At 39.7% G+C, this 15,180-nt stretch overlaps 1 protein-coding gene across 3 annotated transcripts in view; it reads left to right on the forward strand.

The window, feature by feature from the left end:
* The window catches only part of TPK1 (thiamin pyrophosphokinase 1), a 341,016-nt gene that overhangs the window by 221,878 nt on the left and 103,958 nt on the right, over positions 1-15,180 (forward strand). For all 3 annotated transcript variants that reach the window (XM_082661977.1, XM_082661975.1, XM_082661976.1), the window contains one exon: positions 10,947-11,058. In XM_082661977.1, the coding sequence (XP_082518103.1) occupies positions 10,947-11,058 (112 nt within the window). The remainder of the gene's footprint in view (positions 1-10,946; positions 11,059-15,180) is intronic.

A 15,180-nucleotide genomic window follows, 5' to 3' on the forward strand; every position in this document is an offset into this window, starting at 1 on the left:
GACATAAATATGGGTCGATTAGAGAGGAGGATCTAGCCGAGACCAAGGGACTGAGCCCTGAGGCAGTTCAGGTTTAGGATTTGGAGTGAAGAGGGGGAGCCAGCAAAGGAAATTGTGGGTGAAGAGGAAAACCAGGAGATTGTGGTGTTCTGGAAGCAAAGCAAAGACAGTATATCAAGGAGGTATGAGTAATAACCCATTGCAAATTCTACTGATAGGTCAAGCCAGATGGGGACTAATAATTGACCACTGGGTTTAGCAGTTTGGAGGTCATGGGTTGTCTTGGTGAAAGCTGATTTGGAAAAGAGGTTAATTAAGCAAAGGCTTAATTGGAATGAATGTAAGAGAATTGGAACAGTGAATTTAGACAACCCTTTCTAGGAGTTTTAACGTAAGGAGGAACGAAGAAATGGTTAGCAAGGTGGCAGTTGGCACATGAATTGGAGGTTGAAAGTAGTTACATGGCACAGCTAAGCTTAGTGCCCCCTTTCGATAAATATTTGTTGTATTCCAACTGTGTGTCCAAGACGGTTCAGTGCTTTATAGACACAAAAAGTAATGAGCTGTAGTTTCTCTCCTTGAGGGCGTGCAAGTAGCCCGGGCTGTGTGTTCATGGAGGGCTTTGGAGAAGCAGTGCTTTCATCAAAGAGGTGATACTGCTTCTAATTCATATTTTATAGGATCTGGGGGAGAAGCAAAACTGTCCTATCTGTTCCTGACTAAAAATACTCAAATCTTTAAAAAAAAATTTAAAAAACCTTTTTTGTGTTAATTTTCTTTATCTTAGCCCACTCATTGATTTTGCTTTAACCATTCTTTGTGAACTTCTTGAAGACCCAATAAGTGCATTTTTGGGGGAAAAAAAAAAGTGTGTTTTGAAAACAGGAATGAGTGTCACACACATCGTCGTCAGCACCCTCCTTATAGACAGTCATTAGCAGAGGACAATTAAAGGAATGAGGACATGTAAGCAGACTGAGAAACGTTGAAGAGAGGTAGCTGAGGTCAAGGAACATAGTTGTTCATTTACTTAATTCACTTACTGCACAAGTATTTATTATTTAGGATAAACTTCGAAAAAGATCATGCCAAAGCTTAACTTGCTGATTGAGTATAGGGAACAGAAAGCAAGAATGGGAATAAAAGCAAAGGAATGAAATGGTCTGAGTGGCCTTTGAAGATAGAAGCCTGGAAAAACATGATGATATAGTAAAATGAAGTAGATGTTAAAATCACAGCATGCTTGGGTTTAGATCCCACGTCTGCTAGTTACTAGTTGAGTGGTCTTGAGCAACTTAATGACTGTACTGAGTCCACACTCTCTATTTCAGTAGTAACTCTACCACTCCAGGTTGTTATGAGAATTATGGCGCCCAGAAGAATATTAGGTCAGAGCAGATACTCAAAAATTGTTACCTTACTTCCCTCTCTTTTTCTTTAACTGGAACTTTTTCAATTATTTCTTCCAGAATATAAAGTTTGATAGTTGAGCTGGGGTTTGAAATAATTAAATGCATGCAGAGTTGTCTTTTTCTTTCCCCGTCTTCAGGAGCACTAACAATATCCCATGAGCACTGTGAGCATAAGTGGAAAACAAAACAAAACAGAAGTAGACACATAGCTCAGTTAAACGTGCTGAACATCGGCCGTACTGCATCTCCGCAAGCAGACATGCTTCCTGGAGTGTGTTTGAATAGGATAATGAATAGGATCACCCAGTACGTCTCTCCACTGTCATACCACCTCACAATTACCCTTCACTCCGCTACCAGTCTTAATGACTTGCAGCCTCTGCTATAGCAGAAAGAAGTATGGGGGCGGGGAGGGGTGATGAATGACAAAAGGGAGGGGTCCAGTGGAGGAGAACGTGCAATACTTGGAGTAATTGTGGGAAGCTGTCTGTCTGTCGTAGGAGACCCTGCATACAGCTCTTTTATAGAAGGAGAGTCGAAGTAGCTAAGGATACAAGGAGGACAGTTGAAATACATCTTGCAGTGCCGGCATTCCCATCAACTTTTTACCAACTATGAGAACATTTGAGAAACAAGTTCAGTGGCTTTAGAGTCTGAACTGAATTTTATTTAAACTATTTGCTTGCATTGAAGAGAATCTTGGGTTACCTTAGTACTAGGCTCAGTTCAAATCGAGAATTCCAGAAATTAACTTGAAGCATTACATTTTGGATATGGTGAGCAGAGATGAGACCTTAGAAGGAGTTCTTTGGAGTTTTCTAAAATTGGTGAACAGAGTTGGGGAGGTGTGCTCCTATAAAGAAGGACTATTTCAGAATAGGGGAGCATTTTAAAAAAGTAGTTTACTGAAAACAAGAGCTTCTGTATAGCAAATGGAGATATGATTCTTGTCTTTAAAATATCTTAATGTCTTATGAAGGCTAAACATAAAAATGTTTACGTAAATTTTTTTCTCTTTCTCCCTTCCCGCTATATTTCATATTAGTCTTATGAGGTCTAATCACTTTTTTTTTCTTTAAAAATTACTGGGTCAAAGTGACTAGGGTTTTTATAAAATAAAGAGCAGAGAAGAGTGGAAAGAAAACTTGTGTTCAAGTTAAACTTGGAAGACTTGATAGAGGGAGAGGGGTAAGTAAATCAACGTTTATAATAGGAATGTTTGAAGCCCTGTTCGTGGCACCTTATACATGTTCTCATTTAGTCCTCAGAATAACCCAGTGAGGTAGTACTGTCATGCCCATTTTACATATAAACATAAAATGTGTACTCTGTATACACCTTGAAGTGTATTTTGAATACTGTTGACGGGGTATTCATAATTGTTGGTTGTGTGTGGTTTATCGTAGTGTCCAATTAAGCAGACCTTATCCACACAGAGAATTCTGTCTTGGTGTCTATATGGAGACCTTTCAGTTCAACTGGGCCCTCTCTCATCTACTTTAATTTTGACAAAGATTTTTCTAAGCATATTGACACCTTTTTATTGATACTTTTTCCTTTTGTTCTAAACCATTAGTCAGATATTTGTTAGACACTTAGTACGTTCTTCCCCCTGTGCTATAAATCCGACAGAAGTGAAAGGCCAGGGTTTTGCCTTCAAAGAAATTTTATTCTTTTTAAGGATATAACATGCACCCGTTTGAGAGGTACAGGACAGTAACAAAATGCTCTATTTTGTGGTGTAAATAAAGACTGTAGCTGTTGGAAGCAAGTGTGATCTATGTTAACTGGAATAACAGAGGGAGCTTTGAAAAGAAGGTAGTTTGACCTTTGCTTTGAAGCTGCTCTTGGTTAAGGATGGAGAAATAGCCTAAGAATAGACAGGGATTGTGGGCCTCCTGATCACACCGTACATTAAGTAGAGTAACATTTATCTGAAGTTATTTGAAAACTCTGTGATCACTCTTTGACTCAAAATCTATCTTTCGTGTAACCTGTTCTGTCTCCACTGTTAGAAATGCTTGCTTCTGGGATAAGTATTGTCTTTAAAAGGCATCGTTTAAAATGTCCATATGTTTTGGAGGAGCAAAGAGTAGGTTTCTGACAATTTAGTGTGAGGGCACTCACCAGATGATTTTCTCTGACTGGAATAAAAGGAAGGCTTAGAGATAGGATAGGATACATTGTAAGAAAATCATCAATACCGAGGTGCTAGGGTAGAAAGGATAAACATCGATTGCATCTGTTTTAATTTGAAATAGTTTAGTGTTGGGAGTTAAGAAGGAAATTAGCCAATCATACTATTTTACTGTCGCTAACAATAGTGGATATTTCTTAAATGTCTTTGACTTTTAAATAAACTAGCTTAACAAGCATTCAGAAGGTTTTCTTTTGGATATACATGCACCCTGTATTGTCATTAACCGTTTAATCGAAAAATAAGCCTACCTTTTGTCAATATACACATGATTTCAGCCTCAGGTGACTAAATAATTTCCAAAACAAAAATAAGATGGAGGTTATTAATTTCAAAACATATCACTGAAATGTTCTAGCTGTGGAAATATTCAACCAAAAATCATAGTTTCAGCTGCTGTGTGCAGAATCTCTATTCCAAATCAGTATTTTCCTAGGTGGATTTCATGAAATGCAAATTCCACAGGTAATTGTGAGGTGTTATTTTAAGGGGCAGGAGGAGGACCTGTAGTTAAGTAAGTTTGGGAAACACTCGCTCAGGTAAAGAGTTTTTTGCTTCAAGACTACCTAGAGGGACTTCCTTGGTGGCTCACTGGTTAAGAATCCGCCTGCCAATGCAGAGGACATGAGTTCAATTCCCTGGTCTGGGAAGATCCCACATGCCGCAGAGCAACTAAGACCATGCGCCACAACTACTGAGCCTGCGCTCTAGAGTCCGCGAGCCACACTACTGAGCCTGTGTGTCTAGAGCCCGTGTTCTGCAACAAGAGAAGCCACCGCGATGAAAAGACTGCACATCGCAAGGAAGAGTAGCCCCCGCTCGATGCAACTAGAGAAAGCCTGCACGCAGCAACGAAGACCCAATTTAACCCAAAATCAATAAGTAAATTAAAAAAAAAAGAAAAGACTACCTAGAACACCTAGGATGCTGGTGTGTGTTGTGACTTCCAAGGGGGGAATCCAAGAAGCTATTGTTCTAATCTTAACCAGACCCCACGAGTAGTGTTCTGTGGGATACACTTTGGAAAATGTGGTTCTGACATGATTGGAAACTCTAAAAGCTCTCTATAGATAAGGAATTAATGCTTTTTCAAAAGGAAATGCAATCAATCAATCAATGATAAAGAAATATATATTAAACCAACACGCTTGAGTTCTGAATTCTACGTTTGTGGAGCAGAATAAAAGTCAATATACGCGTCCTCTAGCTCTGAGATTTTACAACTATAAATTCACTGAAAAGACCATTTCTCTTGTTACTACTTTCAGTCATGTGGGTAGTCGCAGTATGAAATGTACCAGCACAAAAGTCTATCTTTGTGTGGGAGAGGTACCCTCTTCTCCTAGTAAATATAAGCTAGATCCTTCCGTTGACTTCTTCCACTGTTCCTTCCAGGGGGCTATTTAAATTCCCGTGGTGTTAGCTGATGACTTTTTAAAGTACCTGGACAAACTAACAAAAGATTAGGTAGCACAGGTTAGCCTTGTATTTAACCAGTGTACAGCAGTATTCCATTCATACTGGGTCTAACCGTTTGCCAGAAATTTTAGCTGCAATTAGCATGGGGTGTAAGTGCAGCATTAACAGCAATTTGATGAATGGTTTTCCGCTTTATAAACGAGTATCGGTATCTGCTCCTTGAATCTTCTGCACTAAATAGAAAGGACATTTGTGGTCTTCCTGTGTTCGGTTGCTTTGTGAATGATCTTGTGAAATTTCTCTGTATTTTGTGAACGCCACACTAAGATAACTTAGCCTAAAACTTAGCATCGTTATTGGATTAAAAGATTTAGAGATGTAAACAGGATTCAGATGCCTCAGTGCTTGGAATTTTTGCAGAAGCAAAATCTAGGGTGAGCTTTATCCTTTCTCTCGGTCGTGTCCTTGTCATTTTCAAAGAGGAGGTAAAATACAATCAAAGGGACAGTGATTTCTTAGCCCTTCATTAGGTGTCCACTTGTGTATGTTTTGCTCTAGCTTGGCATTACAGCCTAGGGACAGTGACTGCGATGCTGCCTGTCCTTTACATGCTCATAAGTATGACTTCCAGCATAGGTGCCAAGCGCCATCTTTGTTGCCTTTCACTGAATTACAATTTCATCCCTTATTGAGGTTGTTAATATGTTAAAAATAACCATGATTGGAAAACCAAACTGTCTATGATTTATTTTTGTTCCATCTCTACCATATAGAACTGCCTTTGACTTCGAAGAGTCATCTTAGCTCAGAACAGGTGACAGAATAGGAAGCTGTGCAGTGATTCATGAGAGTGGATGGAAGTCAATGATTAGTTCACGTGCCTGTGGTCTCCAGTCATGGCATAAATCTTTAGGGAAGTTCTTTACTGTCAGGCTGCATGCCTGCCTGTGTCAAATCCCATATAGGCTAGCGTATATTGTGAATTGGGAAATCTGAGGGATGAACAAAAATTCCTTTTGTTGTCCACTGTAAGCACGTCACATAGACTTGAGGATACAGGAGAAGAGCATAGTATTGCCCTCTGTTAACCATACAAAGCTAAATTTTGTATATTTATGAACACAAAGACCATTCACTTGTGGCTAAACACCTTTTTGGAATGAGAGGAAAAACTGTTCATTGTTTGATTGTAGGCAAATACCTATCTGGGACTTTTTAGGTCCCAGAATGAAAATTTTCAAAGTCTGTCGAATCTTAAAATAATGAGGAAGGCAATGAATACATAGCAAGGCTAGAAGAGAAAGCTTACCATTGTGTCATTTAAACCAGTGGGGGGTTTTTTTGGGTTTTTTGTTGTTTTTTTTGCGGTATGCGGGCCTCTCACTGTTGTGGCCTCTCCCGTTGCGGAGCACAGCCTCCGGATGCACAGGCTCAGCGGCCATGGCTCACGGGCCCAGCTGCTCCACGGCATGTGGGATCCTCCCAGACCGGGGCACGAACCCGTGTCCCCTGCATCGGCAGGCGGACTCTCAACCGCTGCACCACCAGGGAAGCCCCCCAGTGGGGTTTTTAACAGCACCCTCCCACCCCGGGATCATAAAGCTTAACATGTGTTTGTGCTGTTGCCTTGGCATTATATGATACAAGTTGAAGAATCTTCCTAGGGAGTTAATATGCACGAGTTGAGAAATCATTCCTTATTTCCTTTATCATTCTTTACTGCAGTTAGCCAGAGCACCAAACATGGTAATGTGTTCAGCTGACCACTACCAAACCATTAACAGGCCACAAACAGAGGGAGGAAAGTCTTCAATTAGAAGATAGGAATTAACTGTAACAGATTGAAAATAAGACAACCCAAGGACACATGAGTCCCCTTTGATGAGAAATGAAGAAGTCACAGGTCTCACTGTCAGAGACAGAGGCGGAGCCATCTGGTCCAGGAGTGCATCCCTGCCCTTCTTGGTCCCAGAGCCCAGAGGACTACAGGTCACCTGCAACTCCTCTGACACGCTGTGCTTTCTGATGGGGACCCTGGCGGTACAGCCCCCATCAGGCTGGGATCCGCCACTGTGAAAAATCACCATCATTCCTATCCCTTCACTGCTGAAGCCAAAGCGATTGTAAGGAAATCAGAATGTCTGCAGTACCCTCTCTCATGAGCTCCTTTGATGAGAAAAGAGGCCTGGTTACTGCTTTCCAGAGTTGTTGAAGTGTTACGTTCGGCATCTCTGGGTGATAATTTGTACTGTATTTAGCATCTGTATCTTCAGAGAGAATTATTTCTATAACGGAAGGTAGTAGGGAGAAATAGAACTCAGAATTCATGTGGAAGCTATCAATGTAAATCAACTTAGGGAAAAGATTCTAAAGAAAGAAATAAAGGTGGCTCATATCTTAAAAAAAAAAAACCTTATTTCTTTTAGGGGGAAAAAGGCAGAACAAGGGGCTTCCCTGGTGGCGCAGTGGTTGAGAGTCCGCCTGCCGATGCAGGGGACACGGGTTCGTGCCCCGGTCCGGGAGGATCCCACATGCCATGGAGCGGTTGGGCCCGTGAGCCATGGCTGCTGAGCCTGTGCGTCCGGAGCCTGCGCTCCGGAACGGGAGAGGCCACAACAGTGAGAGGCCCGCGTACCGCAAAAAAAAAAAAAAAGAGCGGAACAATGTTGTAAAGGCTGCTCAGAAATGGCTGCATGCTTCTCCAGGTATGGTACCGCTCATCTGCTGGCCTAGGTTTTAAACCCGCCAGCACATTGCTGTTAGTCCCACTGAAGGGATGAGAAAGTGAAAGGTCATTGAGAGACTTTTAAAAAATAACAATACTCTATGCTTAGAGCAGTTTTACATTTACTGAAAATTTAGCAGATGACATGGAGGGTTCCCATATACCCCCTCTCCTGCTGGCAGTTTCCCCTATTATCTTGCATTAGTGTGGTACCTTTGTTACAAATAGTGAACCAATATTGATACATTATTAAGGAAAGTCCCTAATTTACAGAGTTCACTCCTGGTGTGTGGTACATCTGTGGTTTTGACAGATGCCTCATGTCACGTATTCACCATCACGGTGTCACATAGAATAGCTCTCCTGCCCTAAAAATCTCCCGTGCTCCACCCATCTCTCCACCCCACCCCGATGCCTCAGGTGATCCTCCTTGTGGCTTCTGCGGTGCGCCCTCGGCCTGCGAGCCTCTTTGCCCTCCCGTCATGAGTTGGCGCTTGTTCATCCTTCGGTTCCCACACAAGCATCATTGCTCAGGGCGCCCCTTGCTTGCATGCTGCCCTCCACTCCCCACACCAGATCGGATCTCTGATCTGTCATCTTTCCTCCTTCCCTGTGCTTTGCCTTCCATGCAGTGGTCACAGGTTTCATGTATACAGTTGGGTGAATAACTTGTCTGTGACACTGGCTTGGAGGTTCCTGAATGAGTAATAGGGCAGGATGAAGAACAGAGCTATTTCAGATCCCATTCCTCAGTCCCGCTGCCTGTGCTTAAACATGTTACCCGTGTTACCAATAACTCAGGACAGGAGCAATTTTTAAATCCCCCTTAAAAATAATCTGCAACTTTAGGCTCTATTTCCTGATTCCCGTATGATGTAAAATGATGAGAAAATAAAGACCACTGCACTTTCTTCTACTCTTTTCCTTACTTGTGCCTTCTGACAATTATAGCATTACTTTTACACTGAAATATGTAGAAATTTTCTGTAATTATAATATGCTTTATATGCCTTTGCTCTAAATTACACTAAAAGAAAAACACCAAAGATCATTATTCAAGAATGAGATAAGTTTTTATTTCGCTCCTGAGTTTTTCCCATGGCTATCTCCCAATTATTCCTCTTTCTTGAATTACTGTTTTTAGTAATTACTCATAATTACTGAATTATTAGAATATTTTCTCTATTTTTTTCCTTCAGAAGAGTCTAAGAATTTCTAAATCTTGTATCACTTCATATCTAAAGTATGTATTTGTTATTTTATTTTTATGAGATTTCAATGTTGGGTCAGTAGTACTCGTTAGTTCATAGCACATTACCATCTCTGGTCCAGGCAAGAATCATTGGTTGATTGATCCATTGCTTCCCTTTTGTCCCTACATCGTTTCCCATTACGCAAACATGTTAGTGTGTGTGTATATATGAATATACATTTTTAATTTTGTTAGTAGAAAAAGTGCCTTATTGTGTTTGCATTTATTTTAATTTACATAGATAGGTTCTGTCATTTATCACGATTCTGTTTCCTACTATGTGTACTGTGTTTTCTATCCATCCACATTTCTCTGTGTGCATCTAATCCATTGCCTGGTGTATATCTACAAGTGTTGCTTACCTTTCTTCCAATGATGGACACCAAGTTCAAATGTATTTTAAATTTTCTTTAAAAATCTTCCTTGTGGGCTTCCCTGGTGGCACAGTGGTTGAGAGTCCGCCTGCCGATGCAGGGGACACGGGTTCGTGCCCCAGTCCGGGAAGACCCCACATGCCGCGGAGCGGCCGGGCCCGTGAGCCATGGCCGCTGAGCCTGCGCGTCCGGAGCCTGTGCTCCGCAACGGGAGAGGCCACAACAGTGAGAGACCCGTGTACCGCAAAAAAAAAAAAAAAAAAAAATCTTCCTTGTGTTTGAATGTATTTAAGCCCTTCTAATTGAATTTGTGCCCTCTGATTGAATGTTCAAATGGAAATATATGTATATGAATTGTACAGGCAGTAAATGTCTGAATGAACTTGTGTTAAACACAAGGATTCCTATGTATAATAATCTAGAGAATTGTTTTCCTAATAAAAGCAGTCTTTTGACAAAAGACAAATCCTACTTGCATGTTGAGGCCTGGATACAGTAGAATAAGTTCTCAGAAATTTACAATATACAGCACAAAAGGCATAGTTGCAATAAAAGTAAAATGACTGTACAAGGAGACCTAGATACCTTAGTTTGGTAATATGTCATATATTAAATACACTTTAAAGCAATATTTTATTAAAATGAAGAATATCTTTTGGAGCTTATTCCTTCAGAGTTATTTGAATTATGAAAAATACATTTTTTACTCTATTATTGAATGCATGCATGTCTTGACATTTTCCCATAAGAACTTGAGGTATCTTTCTACAAAGACTGTATACCCTGAGGATAATGAATAGGGTAGGAATGGAAAAGCATTACTTTGTAGGAGAGGCATTTCCAAGTATTTTATTTAAAAGCAAAGCTTGTGGCCTTGATTGAGCATTACATTTAACTTTAACCTTCTTGTAAACTGAAAAATTGAAAACATGGTAGATTATATCAGTTTTCATAATCAGAATAGAAGAAGCATACTCATTTCTCAGGGCAGATGCTCTATTTCCTGGTAGAGGTACGCCCCACTGAGCATCTCCTAGAGCAGCTGTGGGTATAGGAAAGAGGCCAACCATTAGTAGGGCTTACACTGAATTCTCAACGTTAGGAGCCCAGTTCTCAGATAAAAAGCAGAGATTTTACTGAGGAAGCAATGTTGTATTTACACTCAAGCAAGTGTTTGATTAAGAGCCTAGAATTCTGTATCACTTAGTGCTATATCTTTAGCACGTGGAATCTTGGAAGTGGCAGGTATAGGTAGGAATTCTGATTCTGCCCCTTGCTACCTGTGTGGTCCTGGACACATTTAATCTCTGCGAACTTCAATTTTCTGATATATAAAGGTAATAATTAACAATAAACTACCTTGTAAAACTGTTGCTAGGATTAAGTCAGGTGAAAGTGCCTAGGATAGTTCAGTACGTACTACATAAGTGTGTTGTTAGGATTAAGTGTGATAAACTATGTGAAGTTCCTAGGATGGTACCTGGTGCGTATGGCCAGGTCTTCAGTGAGCATTAACGGGCCTTCCTTTCCCTTCCCCATCTTAATGAGCCTTCCTTCTCTACCTCAGGGAAAGCACAAATTGCATGTCGATACCGGAATGGAAGGTGATTGGTGTGGCCTCATTCCTGTTGGACAGCCATGCAATCAGGTTACGACAACAGGCCTAAAGTGGAACGTCAGTAAGTAAAACCCTTGCACAAAGGGAGGTTTTCTTTCTTTCTTTTTTTAAAAATTTCTCTTGATAAATAATTAGAAGTGGAATTGCTAGGTCATATGGGAACTCTATGTTTAACCTTTCAAGGAACTGTCAGACTATTTTCCAAAGCAGCTGTACCAATTTTATATTCCTACCAGTGATGTATGAAGGTTCCAGTTTCTCCATATCCTCACCAACACTTGTTGTTGTTGTTATTATTATTCCCATCCTAGTGAGTATGAAGGTTATCTTATTGTGGTTTTTATCTGCTTTTTCCTGATGACTAATGATGTTGAATGTATTTTCATGTGCTTATGGGCCATTCGTATATTTTCTTTGGAGTAATGTCTATTTAGATCTTTTGCATATATTTTAATTGGGTTATCTCTTTTTTTTATGTTGAGTTGTAAGATTCCCTTATGTATTCTGGATAAAAGTCCTTTATCAGATATATGATTTGAAAATATTTTCTCAGAGTCTTTGGCATATCTTTTTATTTTCTGAAATTTAATTAACTAAGTGTATTAAGTTAATCTAATTTAAATTTGATGAAGTCTAATTTTTTCTTTTATGGATCATACTTCCGGTGTCGTATTTAAGCACTCTTTGCCCAGCCTTCTTCACGATTCCGTACGCCTGAAACCTACTTTACTTTTCCAGAGAAGTAGCTATTCTTACTAAAATAGTTATTTTTATAATCAAACACCTGAGATTTTATAAGATTAACTGTTCTTACTAAATTTTAAAGTGTTCTTCAGTACTTATGAACTGTATTCAGTACTGTACCTCGGTACTAGTCATACTAAAACTGTCTGGTTTGAAAAGAACAAAAAATGAGGTGGATCTGTTCATGAAATAAATTCCAAAAGAAACTATCAGGCATTATGAAATGAATCATCCCTAGTCTCTAAGAATAACAGTAGTTTAATCAAAGGGCTTTGACTGAATGTCAAAGGGATTATTTCATGATTGACCAATACCTCTAAGGTTGTAAAAAGTAAAATACGGAACCATGTCATTCTTCTATAACATGTAAAACTTTGAGGTTCCTACAAGGAAATAAATACTTCAAGAAATAAAAACATTGAAGATTAAAAGATATTTTAAAAGGCCTTTCTATGAGCCATTGCTGAAACAATTAGGAAAAGAACTAGAGATATTTTGAAGCAAATGTCTGGCAATCTCATCAGAATTTGAAAGGACGGTGAGAACAGATCTCCTCCAGTGCATAGAAATCTGTGTGACAGGCTTTGAAGCGGTTAGCTGAAACTGACATGAGCTCCCATCAGAAGCTTTATTTGAAAACATTTCCAGCCTAAAACAGTTGTTTTACTGTCTGGAGCTCCCATTCTTTCCAAGGACCCAGTCTAGACAATGGTGAGTTTCCTCCTGGATCTGGTAGTGACCTCACTTTCCAGGGCCAACGCCAAGACACGCTGGGCACTGTGCAAAGTGAACAGGAGGGTTGACCATATAGCTTCCTTTATCTTACAGGAACAGGCAAGAGTTGGAGGATACAAGAGATTCTTCTGTGCTCGTTAGAACATCCTCAGAACCCTTGCATTCCACACCAAAATGCACATCCTAATTCTTTTTTTTCTAATTGAAACTTATAAAAATGTTTTATACAATTTTTAAAGGTTATATCCATTTACAGTTATTACAGAACATTAGCTATATTCCCCGTGTTGTGCAGTACATCCCGATCGTACACCCAGTAGTTTGCACCTCCCACTTCCCTCCCCCTGTATTGCCCACCCTCCACCCGTAACCACTAGTTTGCTCTCTATATCTGTGAATCTGCTTCTTCTTTGTTATATTGACTAGTTGGTTGTATTTTTTAATTCTACATATAAGTGACATCATACAGTATCTGAGTAATAATATTTAGTCCAGGAAGGGGCCCTGGGCATGACGGAGCTTTTAATCTTCTTGTCTGTGATAATGTTTCAGTCCTGCCGAAGTGCTCTACGCTATTACTTACCTATATATTTACAGATTGCTTCAACTTTTGAAATAGATACTTTTTTCTCTACAACTCTGTGAAAATAAGAAATAGGAACTTCACAGGATATGAAAAGCAACAGAGTTGAGACGCAAATGTTTCATCAATGGTATGTGGTAAAAGTGCTAATGAATGGGGTCTTCTGATAGGTAATATTGCCTCATTAAAAAGCCATAAAAATAACTGTGAAATGACACCATGTTGGCTTGGAGAGACGTGGATAGATCTTTTTCACAGAGAGGGTCCTGCTTTACTCAGTGTCATTATGAAAGCAGAGCTTGATGTCAGTTTGTCTGTCACCCCGACAAAGTGGCAGGACAGGGCTGGACCCAGAGGAGGAGAAAGGAGCTGTAGTAACTTAGGAGTCGCTCACATCCTGGGTCAAGGAGCATAAGCAAGTCCTCATAAGGAGATGCAGCACAGTCTTCCTCAGGCGGTCTGGAGGCTGGCACTCCCCCTGTCTGCGCCCACACTAAAGGATGAGTCCACTTTCCAATAAGAGTCACCTGTTTCAATCTGTGCTATCTCCCATCATGGTCTGTGTTTAAAACAAGTGCCTGTGGTGGTACCACCATCCAGAAGTGTGTCTTTACTAATTTTGTTGAAACTACCTCTATTATAATACTTTAATTCATAGCAATATACTGTGAACAGTCTGTGGTGTGTGTCTGGCACTAGAGTCTCTCTAGGCTGTGTACACATGGGACTAAAACAGCTGCATCATAGGCAATGGCATCCTCATCTTTACTAGACCTGCCATATAGCTCTGAGAGTGGAAATGCCCGTGTACACTCATCTCAGGGATACACAGGCGTTCCCGTGCTTCACGTCCTTACCCTGTTCTCGGTATTGTCAGATTTAATCGTTTTTGCCAGTCTGCTGAGTGTCAATGATATTTCATTGTGGTCTCTGATTGCTGGTGAGGGAAAGCATCTTTTTCTAGTTATTAGCCATGTGGATTTCCTCTTCTGTGAATTGCTACTTTCTTCTGCCCTTTTAGCCCTTGGACTGTTTGTTTCTTTCTTACTAATTCTTAGAAGCTCTTCGGACCCTAATGATCTTCCTCCTGGCTATACATTGCCTTTGCCATTTGTTTATGCCATTTTTGTACACAGAGAGGTTATTAAGTTAAAGGTAGTCAAATTTATCAGTCTTTTTCTTTCAGATTTGTAATTTCTGTGGCATAAATCATCTTTCTATTCCCTGTGGTTGTAAAGATGTTCTCACAGTTTAGTTTTGAGGGCGATTTTTTTAGGTTTCTCCTTTCACCTGAAATTGATTTTTGTGTATGATATGAGTTAGGGATCTGATTTTTTTTCCTTACTGATAACCAACTGCCCTAGCATCATTTATCATCCTTTTTCCAGTGATTTGTGATATACCATAAGTTTTCATATTCATGGGTGTGTTTCTTTGATCTCTAGTCTCCGCCTTTGACTTACATTCTTCTTCCTGTACTGATACCACACTGCCTTAATTAACATAGCTTTATAATAAATATTGAAATGTGTTGAGTCTACCAACCTTGTTCTTCGAAATTTTCATGGCTATTCCTGGCTTTTTTCTCTTCTTTGTAAACTTTAGCATTAGCGTGACAAGTGTCACGCATACAATTCCATCGTAATTTTTATTGGGATTACATTTAATTTACAGATTATTTTGGGGAGACCAGAACAATTGGGGAAGAGAATTCCTGCATGAAACTGAGTCTTCCCATCCATAAACATAATGTATCTCTCCATTTAATTAGAACTTTTTAATTGCTTTTGATAATTAAAAAAATTTGTCTAAAAGATTCTGTACTTCTTACATAAGATTTGTCTGTAGAAACCTTGTATTTTGTGCTGCTATTGTAACTACACCTTTAAAAATTACAGGACTTCCCTGCTGGTCCAGTGGTTAAGACTCTGTGCTTCCAATGCAGGGGGCGTGGGTTCAATCCCTGGTCGGGGAACTAATAACATTTTGCGTGGTGCGGCCAAAAAATAAATAAAAATGATATTTTCTGAGTTCATTGGTGCTATATACACATACAAGTGACTTCAGTAGATTATATTAATATATTTCTGAATACTTCCATTGTTTCTAAAAAAGTGACTT

This window comes from Grampus griseus (genome assembly GCF_964374135.1).
Source record: "Grampus griseus genome assembly, chromosome: 9".
NCBI classification, from domain to species: Eukaryota; Metazoa; Chordata; class Mammalia; order Artiodactyla; family Delphinidae; genus Grampus; species Grampus griseus.